General features: G+C 35.1%; 1 protein-coding gene across 1 annotated transcript in view; it reads right to left on the bottom strand.

Moving 5' to 3' along the window:
* Window positions 1-5,871: 5,871 nt before the first annotated feature.
* LOC149806878 (2-iminobutanoate/2-iminopropanoate deaminase-like) overlaps window positions 5,872-17,769 on the bottom strand; it is a 34,875-nt gene continuing 22,977 nt past the window's right edge. The window contains exons 4-6 of the mRNA XM_089959046.1: window positions 15,718-15,786; window positions 10,154-10,209; window positions 5,872-7,373 (exon numbers count right to left, since the gene is read on the bottom strand). Of these exons, the coding sequence (XP_089815172.1) occupies window positions 7,317-7,373; window positions 10,154-10,209; window positions 15,718-15,786 (182 nt within the window). The 3' untranslated portion in view covers window positions 5,872-7,316. The remainder of the gene's footprint in view (window positions 7,374-10,153; window positions 10,210-15,717; window positions 15,787-17,769) is intronic.

Here is a 17,769-nt window from a genome sequence, read left to right on the forward strand (position 1 = left end):
TGTTTCCACATTATACCTTAAGTTCATGACAATGTATTTAAATCAAGCTTACTGGAAGCTTTCAATTTGGATAAAGAAGTTGAGGTCAATGTAACATAAATTGCTGGATTACAAAACGCATTCCTGTAACAATCTTGATGGATCGTTTATTTTTACAGCAAAAAAGTGGGTTAAAGCCAAGATGTCAATATCACAGGGACTTTGATATTAAGAAATAATTGTACACATTGTATTCATCATTATCTTCAATGAATGGTCCTTGGGACAAGAAAGGTAATCATATTCTTGTGAGTTTCAGGGCTGAGCAAATTTTTTTTTTATCCACTAGTCCAGGACAAGTGGTTTCAGAAAATTCACTAATCCCACCTTTCTCTTCACAGGTCCCAAAATGGTAATCACTTGTCGAGATTTGATGAGACATATGTACTTAATCCATAGAAAAAACAAACAAAATAATATACAGCATAATTATTTCTTAAAAGAATATAATTTTTCAAAAACATTGGTTGTTTTACATTTGGCTTCTTTAGGTTCATGTATATATGTTTTAGCTGATGAATTTGAAAATATGCCCATGTATATGTCTGCCACCCTGCACCAGTACTAAGCCAGCAGTTGATAGCTGTCTGGGTTAAAGTCCTCAAGCTCTGGTCCATTTGCAGAAATGTTCATTCGCATTTGTAAACTCTTTTGGTTTAAGGAATTACTTGATTGAACTAAATCCTCGTGCACACTCAGTATCCGTCTCAAGTTTTATCCCTCCATTTTCAAACAAATTTACTTTCTACGAATCGCCATTATTACCTTCCTTGCGAAAATAATTTAGCAAACTCATTTTATCCACAGAGTAACTATCAGCTTGCTTGACAACTGCTTCTAAAGTGATCATAACATCAATTTTCTCTTTTAAATATGAACTGAAAGAGCTCATTAATTAGCGTAATTGTTTCGCTTCAAACACAATATTGCATGTGGAAGTTAATCATCTGTATAATCAATTATAAATTAAAGAATCATTACTGTCATTTAATCAGTTCATAAAGGAAACCAACACTGATGTCAGTAAAGTACCTTTCATTAATTTAATTACACTGACTCACTGGATTAAAATCATAGTGAGCCGCTCGTTATGATCTAGATTGAGTAAATTCATTGCAATAAAACCGCTTACAACACTGCTAATTGATCATACTGGCTTTCTTTTGTTTGACGTGTTTTGATTTGCCAATAATTTGGTCGCTTAGCCCAATATGCAGTCAAGTGGTAACAGGATGTAAATGTATACACAAAGAGGGGTAGAATCAAGTATTCAGTACGCTTGGAGGGCATGATTGGCCAAATAAAGGTAGATACAGTGACTAAAGCACGAAAATAAGGACCAGCCCAACTTTTTTAAAAAGCACTTGTCCTGGACTAGCGACTTTGAAAATTTTACTTGTCCGAAACGTCGGGCTATGGGATTTGCTTAGCTGTGGAGTTTTGTAGGAATTTACTTAAACATGATGAGATGGTCTAAAGTGCTTGCTGTTACAGATGACTTGCATGTCACCTCAGTCCACTTGGATTTGAACCTCAGCTTGGATAATGTGGTTATGTGAGAAGGCTTGCCAGTAGCTTCCAGTGGGCTGATGGGTTATAAGTGGCTAAAAAGTGTAACCTCTATATTACATGCCTGAATTCAGTGCTCATTAACTATTCTACATGTGTAAATTTCACGAATGATCGTGAACTGGAAATCTGCAATGATGTCAGGTGCTCAGATTGCTGTTTAAGATCCAAAACTTGCACCGTAAAGCATTTAACATCTGGCACCATTTTCTTTAGAGTACAAAGCTGGTTACCAACTTCCCTCACTTATCAATAAAGTGAATGTGTGAAGCAAAGTCAATTTTCTTGGAAATGTGTCATTTGTAGTTGCTATAACTAGCGAAAAAGGAAAGTAATTTTACGCTGTTCTCACGCAGCTATCGCCTTTTTAAGAATATTCTGAAATTTATATCCGAGAAACTAAAGAGATAATAAAAATCACAAAATCAACCTTTTGCATTTTAATGTACCATAAAGGCATAATCCATATACAGTCCAGCATAATGAATAATTTGGCCAAAAAGAGAGTAATGGTTGGCATGTATGCGTTAACCTCGCAAACAATTTTGCTTCGGATGCGGGAGGTCATGGGTTCAATCCCCGGCCAAGTCGTATCAAAGACTTACAAAAATGGTACTAACAGCTGCCTCGCTTGGCACTCAGTATTAAGAGCTTAGTGTTAGGACTGGTGTCCGGATAATGTGACTGGGTGGGACATCATGCTACATGTCTGTGGCATAATGCCCCAGTGCTAGACATCACTATAAACTGCCACTTTGCAATCATTGTAGCAATATGAAAACTATTGTCAAATCTGCGTTAAAAATCCAAATCACATCACAAACAATTAAAGTAACAAAATTGATTACTTACTTTAGCAAACTTGTGCTTTCTATTACCAGTAAACACATTTTTTGTTTTATATCCATTGTTCGTGGAGCAAAAGATCTTGTGGAATTATTGTTAATCTGTATCTATTAGCAAAAGTTATCGCATCTCTTGCAATATTCCTATAGAACTTGGCATGTGTATTCATTCCATGGGTCTAGTTATTAAATGAAAATGGTGCCACTTCGACATCCTATATGAATGCCACAGCAGCCATCTTAAAAATCTATCGCTACAACTCCAGACTGGATGGTCATATTAACGTTAGGTTTTCACCAGAACATCTTCTGGTCCTTAATGGAAACGGTGCTGCTCAAACATCCAAGATTGGTACCACAGTGGCCATCTTGAAAATACTATCTCCATGCCTTCCAAATAGATAGCTGTATCAACATGGAGTTTTTCACCAATAGACTATAACATCTAGTTAAATGTTGGCAAGAGTACATCCAAGATGACAGCCACCCAGAACAATCTGTGTCCTTTCCCATCCAGGGGTGGTATTTTGACATTGGGTTTTCACCAAAATACTAATAACAATATAACTTTATTTAAAATGTATAGGGGCCAATCTAACATCTAGCATGTCCACCACAGCAATAAATTTAAAAATCTTGTTATTAGGGAATAGTTTAAACTCTTTGTAGCTAAAATACAGAAATGGCTCTATCTTCGATTCCTGATAATTCTCTTTGCTCAGTAGAGTGTTGGCATCTTTGAGGGACTTTTATTTAACCCTTACCAGTACAGTGCAGATCTCCTGACAGTGTTCTTTTCTGGTATGGCCGTGCTGGCATTTTCTCACTCAGTAGGTGGTTGAAGCAGGACTGGCAAGTCTCTGAATTTGCTGCCTAGGTATTGTGTCATATTTACCATTACATGTGTGCCTGTGACTTTAGTAATTTACACACTGATATAAACACTGTGACAGTGTGCTCAACTTTGAGTGCTGCAGCATTTTGCTTTTGGGATTATGTTAAAATTGTCATTGTGGACTATTTAATTCCCGTGTTGCTGCAAAAATGCTTAAAAGAAAAAATTCCAATAATAATTGGATGGAAGGAAATGTTCAGTTTTAATTTTGCATGGACATTAAAATTTAGGCATATAATGAGAAGCTAAAAAAAAGTGACCAATGTGCATTATCTGTAGTTTTCAATTCTGACTTACTATAGGAATATTTCATGGAGGGAAAAATGATGTTGAAAAGCGTTGCAAAAATTCCACTCATATAGTTAATGATAAACTGGCCTGGTCAACATAAACATTCACCATGTTATTTCCAGCAAGAAATGATAGTTTAGCAAAGGTTATAAATACTGTGTGTGTGTGATTTGGATTTTTAACGTAGCTTTAACAATTTTTCAGTCATGTTGCTATGATGTCTGCAGTGTGACAGTTTATAGTGATGTCTAGCACTGGGGCATCATCATGCCGCAGACATGTAGCATACTGTCCCACCCAGTCACATTATCCTGACACCAGGCCGACCAGTCCTAACACTAACCTCTTAATGCTGAGCGCCAAGCAAGGCAGCTGTTAGTACCATTTTTGTAAGTCTTTGGTATGACTCGGCAGGGGATCGAACCCACCTCCTGCATCCGAGGTGGATGCTCTAACCACTAGGCCACTGGAGCAGTCTATAAATACTGAAGTGGTTTTCTCAGGCTTCGTTTCTAAACAACTTGTCATTTACTATTGCAGACCATTTTCAAAACTTGTTGCTGTAATGCTTCCCAATTCCAAAATTGCATGCAAATTTAGCTGTGGGAGGTATAAAACATCAAACATCAAGTTCTTGCGCCAGTCTGTGATTAATAAATTATGGAAATATGTCAAAAAGAAAAGTTAAGTATCATAAGGATGAATCCAGTGACAATGGTAGTGAAAAATGTGTTGTCATTTTAGTTTTGGATCGTTCAGCAAAAAAGGTTGTAACTGGCTTCTTGTCATTGCTTATTCTTAACATTGGTGTAGGTTTAAATCTTTTTGACTGCCTAAACAAAGTATTTCTTGACAGAAAACTTCCATGGAAAAATCTTGCTGGCTATTCATGTGATCAAGCAAATGTCATGATGGGGAAGTGCAATTCTGTGTTATCAAGAATTTGAGAAAAGCTGCCCCTAATATATAATTTGGGATGTGTGAGTCATTTGGCTAACACATGCTTATCCTATGGGATGTGCGAGTCATTTGGCTAACACAACCTTATCCTATGGGATGTGTGAGTCATTTGGCTAACACAACCTTATCCTATGGCCTGATGATGCTGTCTTGCAACATTGTCTGACTGAAGATTTGCTAACTGATGTCTACCACCATTTCTTGAACAATACAAAATGAAAACAAGAATGTAAAGAATTCCAAAAATTAACTGACACAGATGCAGCAAAATTAATGAAGACCTGTCCAACATGGTTGCTCTAAGTAGATGTGTGGCAAGAACCCTACATCAGTGGCCTGCTTTGAAGGCATACTTTAAAAGCCCTAAAGATGCTGAAAAACATGGCTCGAGAGTTTTCATCTCTATGAATGATGAATGATTATACTTATTCTACCATTTTTTTGAATTTCCTTCTGCAGCCATTGCTTGAGTTAAACACCACCTTTCAGGCTGGTGAATCAATGGATGGCTACTTGCACGAAGAAATGAACAGATTACGCCAGAAGTTTTTGGGCAAGTTTGTCAAAATGTCTGCAGTAACATCAGTTTCAAATTTGTTAGAAGTAGGTTTCAAGAATTAAAAGTCAACATTCAGATGACATGAAAGCTGTGCGCATGGGGACTCAACAGTACCTAGCTGAAAACTCGGACCTTCCAGAGGAGTATGTGAAACCATTTTTTACAACTGTAAACCAGTTGTATGAGGAAGGAACTGAAAAGACGATCCAGAAATTTCTATTTAAAGGTGTTAATCTCAAAGCATTCGGATTCTTAAATCCTGATCTCAAACAAAAAGTCCAAGGATAATCCACTTGTTCAACTAGCAGACCTTCTCAGTTTTGATTTGCCAAAAGGTATTGTGCTTGATGATTATTCTGATTATTAGCCTTTAGATGAATTGCCAACATTTGTGTATGGTCAAATGCTTTGGATGATTTTACAATTGCATATGAAGCTACCAGTTGGTATTAATCATTTCATGCATCTGCTGGAACTGGCAATTGCTGCATCGACTCCCACACAGTAATTCAGATAGAGAAAAATGTTTCACAGCAATGAGAAAAATCCCAATAGATTGCAGAGACAATTTGACAAATGAAACATTGGGTGCTCTCCTCAGTGTCAAATTGAACAGACTGCATGATTGCTTTTAAGTTAGACTAAATGAAGATCTAAAGCAAGCAAAAAAAACTGGCGTTATGTCTAATGAAAAATTAAAATAATTCGACCAGTCAGATGTTATATTATATTTGGTAAGTAAAATCTGTAAGATCGTAATGTTTTCAGTATTATTACTAAGCATTTTATGCTTAACTATGTTATTTAGCTTTTAGTGGAAAAATATGTCTAATGAAAAACAAGCCAATTTTCATTTTGTGTTTAAAGTTTTCTTCAGTTGTGCTAATTATTAAAAATACATCATTTACTAATTCAATATATATATATATATATATATATATATATATATATATGGTTATTGTTTTCAGAAAAAGAAATGATGTCATTAATAGATTATAATATTATAATAGTTGGAGGCAAGCATGTGAGATAATTCCACTTTAAATGACAAACAGTTCCACTTTCATTACCATAAAAGTTGGCATGTCTGAAATATCAATTCTGAATTGGGATAAAAAGAGAACAGTCTAAGGCCAGTACTGATACCAAATGTGGACACATGAAGAAAAAAAAACAGAATGATGACATGGAAGTCACCCATGTTGGAGAAAATGGGTATATGTTTGTTACTGAAAGAACTAATATGAAACCATCAATATGGGACAACATGAGAAGGCAGAGACTACAGAAGACAACCAACTATATCAGTAACAATTTGGGACTCAAGGTACATGTACATCCTAGTTGGTACTGAAACAGAGTTTGGAAGTAGGGTATATCTTCATGATGTATAAACATGGCACACAGGTTTAATGAGTGAAGTTTTTCCAAAGTCTCTTACAACGTGTCAAGGAATTATTATTTTTTCATTTCTGGGTAATATTAATGCACAAATAATCAGAATTAAAACAAATATTCAAATTTTGTGACATCACTGAAAATCACCCATTAACTGGAGATTGTTTATATTGTTCCCAAAATAGGGGGTAAGAAACAGACTTTTGAGGTTACTTCTGAATATATCCAAATACACCTGCTTCCAAGAGATTTTCATTTAACTGGATGCCAAGGTGTAGAAAAGACACCAATTCTGATTGGCCATTTTGCTCATGCATGTGCAGAAGGGTAACACTTTGACTTCCTTTTTTATATTGCATACTGGACCAATAATTGTTATGTCCTGTGCACTTTTTGCTTCAAATCTACCCTACTTTTTGCAAATGATCACCTGTCCAAGTGCAGTTCACACCAGTCATCTTTAGATATCAGGCAAAAAAAGATCAGGTATAAAAAATTTGGTTTTTCCTGCTGTATTGTGTAATGAAAGTGGAACTCTATTTTATTTGGTATCATTGTAGATCTATCTACTTTTCTGTAATACAACCCACTTTAATATAATTGTGGTATGCAGGGTTAAAGAGTTAATACAGAACAACGCATTAAAATCTCAATTTTAACACAAATGAGGCTGACAACTCTATTACATACTATCATTGCTTGTTTTGGTTATTTACACTATGTGTTTTATTTGGATTGGTAATGAAACTTCCTCCATCTTTTATGCATCCACAATTGTGTCCATTATAGCAACTGCTTCTATTTCTATTTTAGCATTCTGAAAAGAAAAAAGAAACATTGCCTCAGTTAATGAAGTCAAACAAACTCAAACTTTTTGAAAAAGGTTTAGGACACTATTGGAGTGGACATATAAAATAAATAATTCACATTATAATCTAAAATCTAGATCAAAGAATGAGCTTACAACTAACATTGAGTTATTTAAAAAAAAAAACCTAGCTATGATACCCTTTATTCATCAGCAGTGGTGCTCAAGTCCATCCAAGATTAAACACTTCCCTACCCCCTTTGGGTTTGTTAACAGCTGCATTAACAATGAATATCAGGTTATGTGCATTTTCAGCAATGACAGTATCAGTTATCTAAGGAATACTTTTTAAAAGTCCTTGGATTTAAACAAGAGATGCCAGGTAGTGAGAAATTTGTCCATATCAATAGAACCCTGCCTCTCCAACAGCCTTCCCCATCCCCTTTGATGGATTAATAAAAATGGTGTACACTCTTAAGAAAATAGCAATGATTGGTCAACAAGCATATTATTATGATGAGGACCATAATAAACAGTCTTATCATAACTTTAAGAGCAGCTGCAGTCATTTATTGCAATCAGCTGGTAAGTCAAAAATGGCAATAGCTCCTATTAAAAGCTTATGATCATAAAACTAAGTAAAAAATTTCAAAGCAATCCATAAAACAAGTTCCATGTAGGGACTGCATTCTAATGGGCAAAATCAATTTCCTGAAATCCAAAATGGCGTTTTATTTTTAAGTGAATATTGAAACCATCTTTGATATTCTTGAAAACTCCAATACACCTGATTTAGTTAGCAAGAATATTTTTTTACATGCTTAGTGAACATGTTCACAAGATATGTGAGTGCTGGATAAAATTCTGTCATGGCCACTGACCCTGAACCTAATATCATGGATTGAAAATCATTCAACTTGTCTCAATGTCAAAACATATTTTTATTTTGAGAAAAGATGACAGTTATTTAAGGTATTCATAAAATAATTTAACAACAGAAAAAACGAAAACAACAAAACATACATAATCTATTTGATAAAGTCATTCTTACTTGTTTGTGTTATAAGGCTCAAAAGACAGTACAACTAAAAGCTGAAGTCACATCCTTGGACCCTAACACGTCAGAATGCTCTCATTTTGGTGGCAACTAAATACAAAGTCTGCTCAAAATTCACTTGTATACATACAAGTCACTGTGATCATGATCTTGGTGAAGTACACAAAGATGCATGCAGGTACTGCTGATTGACTTCACTCCATGGTCAGTTAGGTCTGGTTTTCAGAAATATGCAGATATGTTGGTGGTATGATTTACATCCATTTTATGCAGAACTAATTAAGTATTGCAGGATATAAAGTTTTGCCATTATTCATACAAGACAATAACTGATAACAATTTCATATATATCCACATTCTAACCAACCATCAACCCTAGCTAACAACCCTACCTACCTAGCAATGTTTGTACATCAAGAGATACACATGTACATCAGCTGTTGCAAATTAAAACAGACAATATGGCAGACAAATACATTTACATTAGTATATCACTGAAATGTCTTTGATTAAACTCTTTATGTTTTGATCTGCAAACTGTCAATATCCCAATGGGATTGGGTATTTCACAGAACTGAAGGAATAATATAAGTTCCATACAATATAAATACTTATTGACCGTTCAAAACAAATACTTACTGACATCTCAAACAAATACTGACATCTCAAACAAATACTGACATCTCAAACAAAATAATTTTGCACATTGATATCTGAGGCATATTTATCTCACTTCATACCAACCAACCAACCTCTGAGTCTCTACATACACACATTGAGACTTGCATGCACAACAACAGGTGTTAATTCCTCTGGTTAATGGTATTTTGCAGACTGGAATGGAATGCCTTTAAGTGCTTATAATAAGCTATTTCCTGAACAATCATAAGATTTTGTAATATTCAGATATACTTCAAAATAGTCCCACAGAAGAAACACAAAGCTAATACGTGGAGAAAAAAGCTCTGTTTCATCCCTCAAATTATCAATGTCCCTCTAAAACTACAAGTAGGAGTTTCATGAAACTTGCAACACAATGTTAAGAGAGTGGGAATTGTTTTTTTGGGAAGGTGGTATGTCACCCATAATTTCTACATATTTTGATTTAATTCATTCAACACTCACACGATGCAAGCTTTTCTCCTTGAAATATATGTCAACAGTTAACTTTATTCTGAAACCAACATCGTTCCTCTGTTCATCATTATCCTCAGGATCACAACCCCAAGGTCACAGAAACCACAAAGATCCCAATACTATGACCACATATACACCATCAGCATAAAAATCATTTCTGTGACCAGCTCCCTGGCTCTCTTCCTACCCTCTGGGGACAGATGTTGGTTTACAACTGTTTGTAGCACATCTCTAAAAGTACATACAACTTGTAGTTTACAAAAGGAATAAATCTGTGCAGTTAGAAATGGTTTCTGGGTCCATATTCAGTCACTGGCCTGCTCTATGGATCATACCTTGTCAAACATCCAGATCCTCACCCTATAATTATATATATAGCTACTTTCTCTACATGAAAAGGCCATGTGGTGTAAGCACCCACTGCCTTTCTTCTGGGTCATAACTTGGAAACCTCATCCTAATAGCATATAAACACTTAATTGGCCAGAAATGGAAATCCACTGTAACTGACAGAATTGTAGTGGACTGAAAAAGTAAAGGCATGATGATTTGTTATTTGTTTCCATTGCTGTTGGACATGTTGCATTATATTTACCTTTGGGAGTGAAGCCACCTGGTAAGCTGCTCTGGCAGGGTAATTGCTCGTAAAATCTATAAGACAAAATATTCACAATCATCATCAATTTATACACTTACTTTGATAAAAGTCACTTGTCAGTTTACTAATTATCTGAATAAAACTGTATTTACAAACACTACTCGGTCATCTCAACTGAAAAGAAATCAAGTCAAAACTGGGTTGCTAAATTGGGTAATTAGAATTATTAAGATCTAATGGCTTTATGTAAGGGTACCATCTTTAAAGCTGTCAGATAATCATCTTCTCTGATATCCAAAATCTAAACACTAAGAAAATAGTTCCAAAACAAAACTCCAAAACTTAGGTTTGGGTGGGTATGGGACAAGACTAAATGCATAAATTGTATTATGGAGTTGGCCTTATTAATGAATAAGTTTACAATGTAGATAAGATGAAATTAAAATCTTTGTATATGATAACTCTTTCATTTTACCAACATAAAAAGAACACTTCATCAATGTCTGTGAAGTTTGTGTTGTCAGAACTATTGAACATTATCATCTCAATGTGTATTGGATTAGGCTGTTTCATTGGTTAAGTGGACAAAGATAGCTTTATTAAAATTTCAATCATTAGGCCAAAAGAAATGTGTGTTACCGGTTGGCTGATAAGCCCTGTTTCTCACTGCTGACCATAGCATTTTTCTTTCTCCCATGGTAACAAAAATAATCACAAAAAAATCACATTAAATAAACAAAAAAATCATCTGCCTAATTTATAAGTGGAGTTCATTTTCATTATATATATGCTGTTATTGTTTCATTTGATAACCATTCTATCGGGCACAGCAGACAACAACAAGGTTTTCTTTTTAAAAGTAGTTCCTAATGGGTGGAACCAATGACAGAGACAATCAGAATGAGACAACCAGACTGACATAAGAAAAGTAAGGTTAGCAAAACAGCTAGATTTCTCTTGCATGGGTGAGAAACTGAAATATATCAATGGAAGAAAATGGTATCAACATAATGGTGATAACATTTTTATTGATACAGTGGTAATATCACTTTGGAAATATGTTCTGTTTCCATTTAGGAAGTATATCTACCCATATGTGTGTTATTCTGACTCACATTTCCATAATTTGGCCTATTTCATTTTTATTCTTCTGCTCCTTCTCTCTTTCCCTTCCACTCTCTCTTCCTCCAGATTGGAATGAACAGAGCTTTAAATTTGTCTAGTATACATTTATGTAGACCCTCTAGCATACATTTATGTAGACCCACTAGTATAAATTTATGTAGACCCTCTGGTATAAATTTATGTAGATCCTCTAGTATACATGTATGCAATCAATGAAGTGCCACCAAGATGTAGACCCTCTAGTATACATTTATGCAATCAATGAAGTGCCATCAAGATGTAGACCCTCTAGTATACATGTATGCAATCAATGAAGTGCCACCAAGATGTAGACCCTCTAGTATACATTTATGTAGACCCTCTAATATACATTTATGTAGACCCTCAAGTATACATTTATGTAGAGCCTCTAATATACATTTATGTAGACCCTCTAGTATACATTTATGCAATCAATGAAGTGCCATCAAGATGTAGACCCTCTAGTATACGTTTATGCAATCAATGAAGAGCCATCAAGATGTAGACCCTCTAGTATTCATTTATGCAATCAATGAAGTGCCACCAAGATGTAGACCCTCTAGTATACATGTATGCAATCAATGAAGTGCCATCAAGATGTAGACCCTCTAGTATACATTTATGCAATCAATGAAGTGCCATCAAGATGTAGACCCTCTAGTATACATTTATGTAGACCCTCTAGTATACATGTATGAAATCAATGAAGTGCCATCAAGATGTAGACCCTCTAGTATACATTTATGCAATCAATGAAGTGCCACCAAGATGTAGACCCTCTAGTATACATTTATGCAATCAATGAAGAGCCATCAAGATGTAGACCCGCTAATATACATTTATGCAATCAATGAAGAGCCACCAAGATGTAGACCCTCTAGTATACATTTATGCAATCAATGAAGTGCCATCAAGATGTAGACCTTCTAGTATACATTTATGCAACCAATGAAGAGCCACCAAGATGTAGACCCTCTAGTATACATTTATGCAATCAATGAAGAGCCACCAAGATGTAGACCCTCTAGTATAGATTTATGCAATCAATGAAGAGCCATCAAGACGTAGACCCTCTAGTATACATTAATGCAATCAATGAAGTGCCACCAAGATGTAGACCCTCTAATATACATTTATGTAGACCCTCTATTATACATTTATGCAATCAATGAAGTGCCATCAAGATGTAGACCCTCTATTATACATTTATGCAATCAATGAAGTGCCACCAAGATGTAGACCCTCTATTATACATTTATGCAATCAATGAAGAGCCACCAAGATGTAGACCCTCTAGTATACATTTATGCAATCAGTGAAGTGCCACCAAGATGTAGACCCTCTATTATACATTTATGCAATCAATGAAGTGCCATCAAGAAATGCCTAAAAGCAAACTCCAAACAGCAAAAAGCAGGCTTCATGAATTAACATTTGATTCAGTTTTCCATGAGTCATAGAATTTGTCACTTACTGAACTTACATGACCTGTTTCTATGTGACATCATTACAATATTGTATACCTGTAGTACTCTATGATAGTGGTACATACTTTTAAAAGAAAACAACTTAGGGTTAAATACAGTAATAATTTTTTTTTAAAGTAGTAATTTTAAATTGCATCACAAGAGCATTTGAAAATAATGGAAACTGAAATTAAGTGACAATTAAAAGTTCTACCACTGGGTTAGACTGTAAGCTTTCCAAGGTGACAAAAAAATTTATATTTGAATGTAAAAACACTGGCAAAGGATGGAGAAAACCCATGCAAACTGATAGCTTTTGCCTTTAGAAACTATAATAAAAAGAAAATCTAAGTATATGGAATATATATATATATATATATATATATATATATATATATATATATATATATATATATATATATATATATATATATATATATACAAATATTTCAGTCAAGAAGTGGAAACGAGTGACAATACGATGTTTCCACTTCACCTGTAAATATTTCTGTATGTCTATTCAATAAAAATAGATATTCTCTATATGTTGGTTAGTATTCAGTATGGCAATCATTCTGGTATTTATCAAGGTGAGCATTCATGATGTTTGTATTCTGCAGGGTAAACATTATCATTTTGGTATTCAGCAGGGTGACCATCAATAAATCTGGTATTCAGCAGGATGACCATTAATAAATCTGGTATTCAGCAGGGTGACCATTAATAAATCTGGTATTCAGCGGGGGGTGGGGGTGATCTGGATTTTTAATGTAGCTTTAACAACTGTTCAGTCACTTTGCTATCATGTCTGCAGTGTGGCAGTTTATAGTGACATCTAGCACTGGGGCATCATGCCCCACCCAGTTACATTATCCTGACACCAGGCTGACCAGTCCTAACACTAATCTCTTAATGCTGAGTGCTAAGCACAGCAGCTGCTAGTACCATTTTCGTAGGTTACTGGTATGACTCAGATGGGACTTGAACTTGTGATCACCCACATCCAAGATGAATGCTCTAACCACTTAGGCCAATGGAGTGGTATTCACCAAGGTGAATATTCATGATGTTTGTATTCAGCAGGGTGAGCACTAATCATTTTAGTATTCAGCTTGGTAAACATTCATTATGTTGGTATTCAGAAGGCAGAGGTCTCAGAAATGCTTAATCATGTATATTTGGATGCAATTTGTTTGATCTGGGACACAGAAAATCATGCATGCAGGAGTCCTCAGTATGCACACAATAGCTTGTGTGGCAAATTCAATGGCTTGCCAGTCCTGCTTCAACCAACTGCTGAGTTGGGAAATGTGGCGATCAATTTATCATTTTAGCTGTGCTGATCTTTACCATGACAGAATTCAGTGGCTGAAAGGCCCTCAGATGTACATGTTGTCATTATAAGAGTACATCAAAAGAACATGATGCAATAGCTGGGCAGCAAGTTCATAGAGTTGGACCAGTTGCTGAGTGGTGATAAAATGTGCTGATATTTACAATGACTGAATTCAGAGGCAGAAATACCCAGAGATGTATATGTGGTCATTTTAAGAGTACATCAAGTGAAGAACTTTAGCTTTCATTATCTCATTCATTTCCTAGTGTAGTTGAACAAGTAGTGCATATGACCTCAAAATCAAGTCATGTCAAGACTTAGACAAAATGTCATTTGCAAACTTGGATAGGTATTTGGGGGTTAAAGGGCAAACTGATGAAGACTGTAATGGAATTTAGAAAAGTGCTAAAGTTGCTAGAACTGATAGTTTAGATGGAACAGTAGCCAAGTGTAAGAAAAGTGTGTGATGCCTGGCTTAGTGTTTGGAATAAGGCCTTTCCATGAACTGACAAACCTTCTGTGATTCTAATGGACAAACAAGAGCTATTATATCAGTGGTGTAAAGAATTTGGAAAATTAAAATCAAAGATCTGGTTCTTCTCATCTGGACATTTAGCCACTTCAGGTATGCCAATATGTTTATGGGAGGGAACTCCTGCTTTTGCCAAAATAGGAGGCTTGGACTCCTAATTGTAAAATCCTAGTGAGACCTCTGGTAGGGTGAACATTAATCATTTTGGTATTCAAGTGGGTGAACATTCATGATTTTGGTATTCAGTAGGGTGAGCATTAATCATTTTGGTAATCAGCAGGGTGAGCATTCATGATGCTGGTATTCAGAACTTCAATCATTTTGGTATTCAGCAGGGTGAACATTCATGATGTTTGTATACAGCAGGGTGAACATAAATCATTTTGATTTAACCAGGGTGAACTTTAATCAGGCTGCTAAACATCAGGATTTAAATGAATCATGTTAGAGCATCATGGTCTTATCTCCGTCTCTGTCTTATGCTGGTATGTTCAAGTGTAATAACTGGGTACAAACTTTAGTATCAAAGTTTCAGCTGCTGGTTGGTTGTTATGTGTTTTACACCATTTTTCAGCACATGATAGAACACACAACGCAGTCAATATATGTGGTGGAGGAAGAACCCTGGAAAACTGCAAAAAGAAATGTACTGACCCACAGGAAGCTACTGTCAAGCTTTTTCCCTCGTTGGTTGAGTTAGAGACTTGAACCCATGTGGACAGAGGTGAGATGTCAGTGGTCTATAAAGATAAGTATCTAAGACCACCCAGTGTCCCCAAAGCTTCAGCAAAGATAAGATTCCGTATTATTGTTTTTGACAGTAGAAAAATTCATCGTGGCATGGTTTATATATGATACACAGCACTCCCATCTTTACAAACCCTGGAAAGCAGAGCAGGAGGTGATGTAGTCATACACCACTCACTGTTAAATAAATCTATTCACACTTTTTCTCTGATGCTACAAATTAAATTTTTATTTTCTTACTCTTAGCCTGTTTATGCTGAAATTGTTTCCCAATTCAATCCTAGTTTCGTGTCCTTAAGCATTTTATTGGTCAAATGTTATTGCCAGTACTTACATTTTGTATACACTTCATTGACAGCTGCAAAGTCATTAATATCTGCCAGCAAAACTGTCACCTTAACCACTGAAAGAAAACATTTCATTTTTGTTTATATGAAGTGTTAAGATTCTATGATCTTAAAATGTCACCTGACCCAATGTAAAGAAAATATATATTTTTTTTTAACATGAAGCTAGAGTAGAAATAAAAATTAAAATTTTTAGGCTGAATATATACTGCTATGTATTGTTTCTGTCTAAACATTTACCATTTGATAATGGTACATAATGCTTAGTGCTTATTCAGCAGAAGAAATGAGTTTGGTATGGCACAGGGATATCTTTAGGTTGTCAGACTAAAATGTATTCATGCACCATATGGAACAAGTTTCTTCTCACAACTCAGAACAAAACATGAATGATGTTAATTTTGTGTTTATTATGTACTCCCTTTGTGTGCTTCCCAACACAAATATGATTTCAATCTGCATTTACTTTAGACCTGACTTTGTATGCTTTCCAAATACTTTAGCTATTAATAGCACGATTGGAATTTTTTAAAAAAAAATGGAAAAATGGGAGTCTATAGAAAATGTTTCTTTTGCTGCATCTCAGAATACTGACATGTACACATCAATAAAGACACTGACAAGTAAGTAGTTCCAGTGTGGGTGTGCATTACGGAAATATATACAGAATACTATATCAATGATAGCAGATTAAGTAGGTACGTAAAAAAAATATAAAGTATCAAACTTTGCAACAATGTAAGAATCATTGTAACAAATCTTTAACTGTATTTCAGACAAGAGAATTAATTATACATTGGGCTCTGACAACCTGAATAGTAAATTATCTGTAGTTTGAGTTCATAAAAATATACCATATTCCAAAAATATTTCTTATAATACCGTATTTGGCTTAATATACCTGTTTGTAGGGGTGAAACAATACAGCTGTGCTCTCTGTGAATACAATTCACGATACACAGCCTACAATTTATTGATACACATATTGATACACATATCAACTTCATGGTTTTTCCATCTTAGAAGGTTTGTTAGTAGTAAGTGGTGACCACGAATTTATGTGTGTTGACATACTTGTTGAATTTCCAGTATGCAGATTACAGATAGAAATAACATTTATTTAAATGCCATTCTCATCCATGACAATATAACAAAAATAATTTCAAACTGACTACCAGTTAGTTGCCAGTGATTATAATTCAACCTTTTAGGTTATTTCAGTCTGTCCCACTTGATCAGATGCATGACTCATCGATTTCCATTACCAAGAATCAAAGACTTCGTTGATAAAATCGGAAATGTCAAGTATGTCACCAAATTTGACATTCTGAAAGGATTTTGGCAAATTCCACTGATGGAAAGAGCAAAGGAAATTTCGACATTTGTGACTCCAGATGGACTTTATATATATATAAAGTGATGCTGTCTGGGATGAAAGGTTTGCCAAGTACTTTTCAACATCTTATGAATATGATCACCTCTGGTCTAGATAATTGTGATGCTTACATCAATGATGTCATCATCTACAATGAAACTGGAAAGAACATTTAGTGACAATTCAGAAATTCTTTGACAGACTCAACGATGCAAGTTTGACAATTTATCCAAAAGTGAGTTCTGCCGTGCTAGTGTAACATTTCTAGGAAATATCGTGGGACACGGACAAGTTAAATGTATAGATTGCTATGGTCAAGGCTATCTCTGAATTCCCGGTGCCTGTTAGCAAAAAGCAACTGATGTGATTTTTATGTATGGCTCAATACTATTGGAAATTATGTTCCAATTTTTCAATAACGGCTGAACCCCTGACAAATTTACTGAGCAAGAAAAACAGGTTTCTTTGGACTGAAAAATGTCAGGAGGCTTTTGATAAGTTAAAAACCATACTTAAAAGCAGGCCAGTTCTTACAGCTCTAAATTTCAGTCAATCATTTAAACTGTGTGTTGATGCAAGTGATGTTGGTGTTGGAACAGTATTGATTCAAGAAGATGAAAATGGTGTTGATCATCCAGTATGCTTTTTTCTAAGAAATTAAATA

Source organism: Sinohyriopsis cumingii, chromosome 1 (genome assembly GCF_028554795.1).
Source record: "Sinohyriopsis cumingii isolate HCF-2022 chromosome 1, ASM2855479v2, whole genome shotgun sequence".
In the NCBI taxonomy this organism is placed as follows: Eukaryota; Metazoa; Mollusca; class Bivalvia; order Unionida; family Unionidae; genus Sinohyriopsis; species Sinohyriopsis cumingii.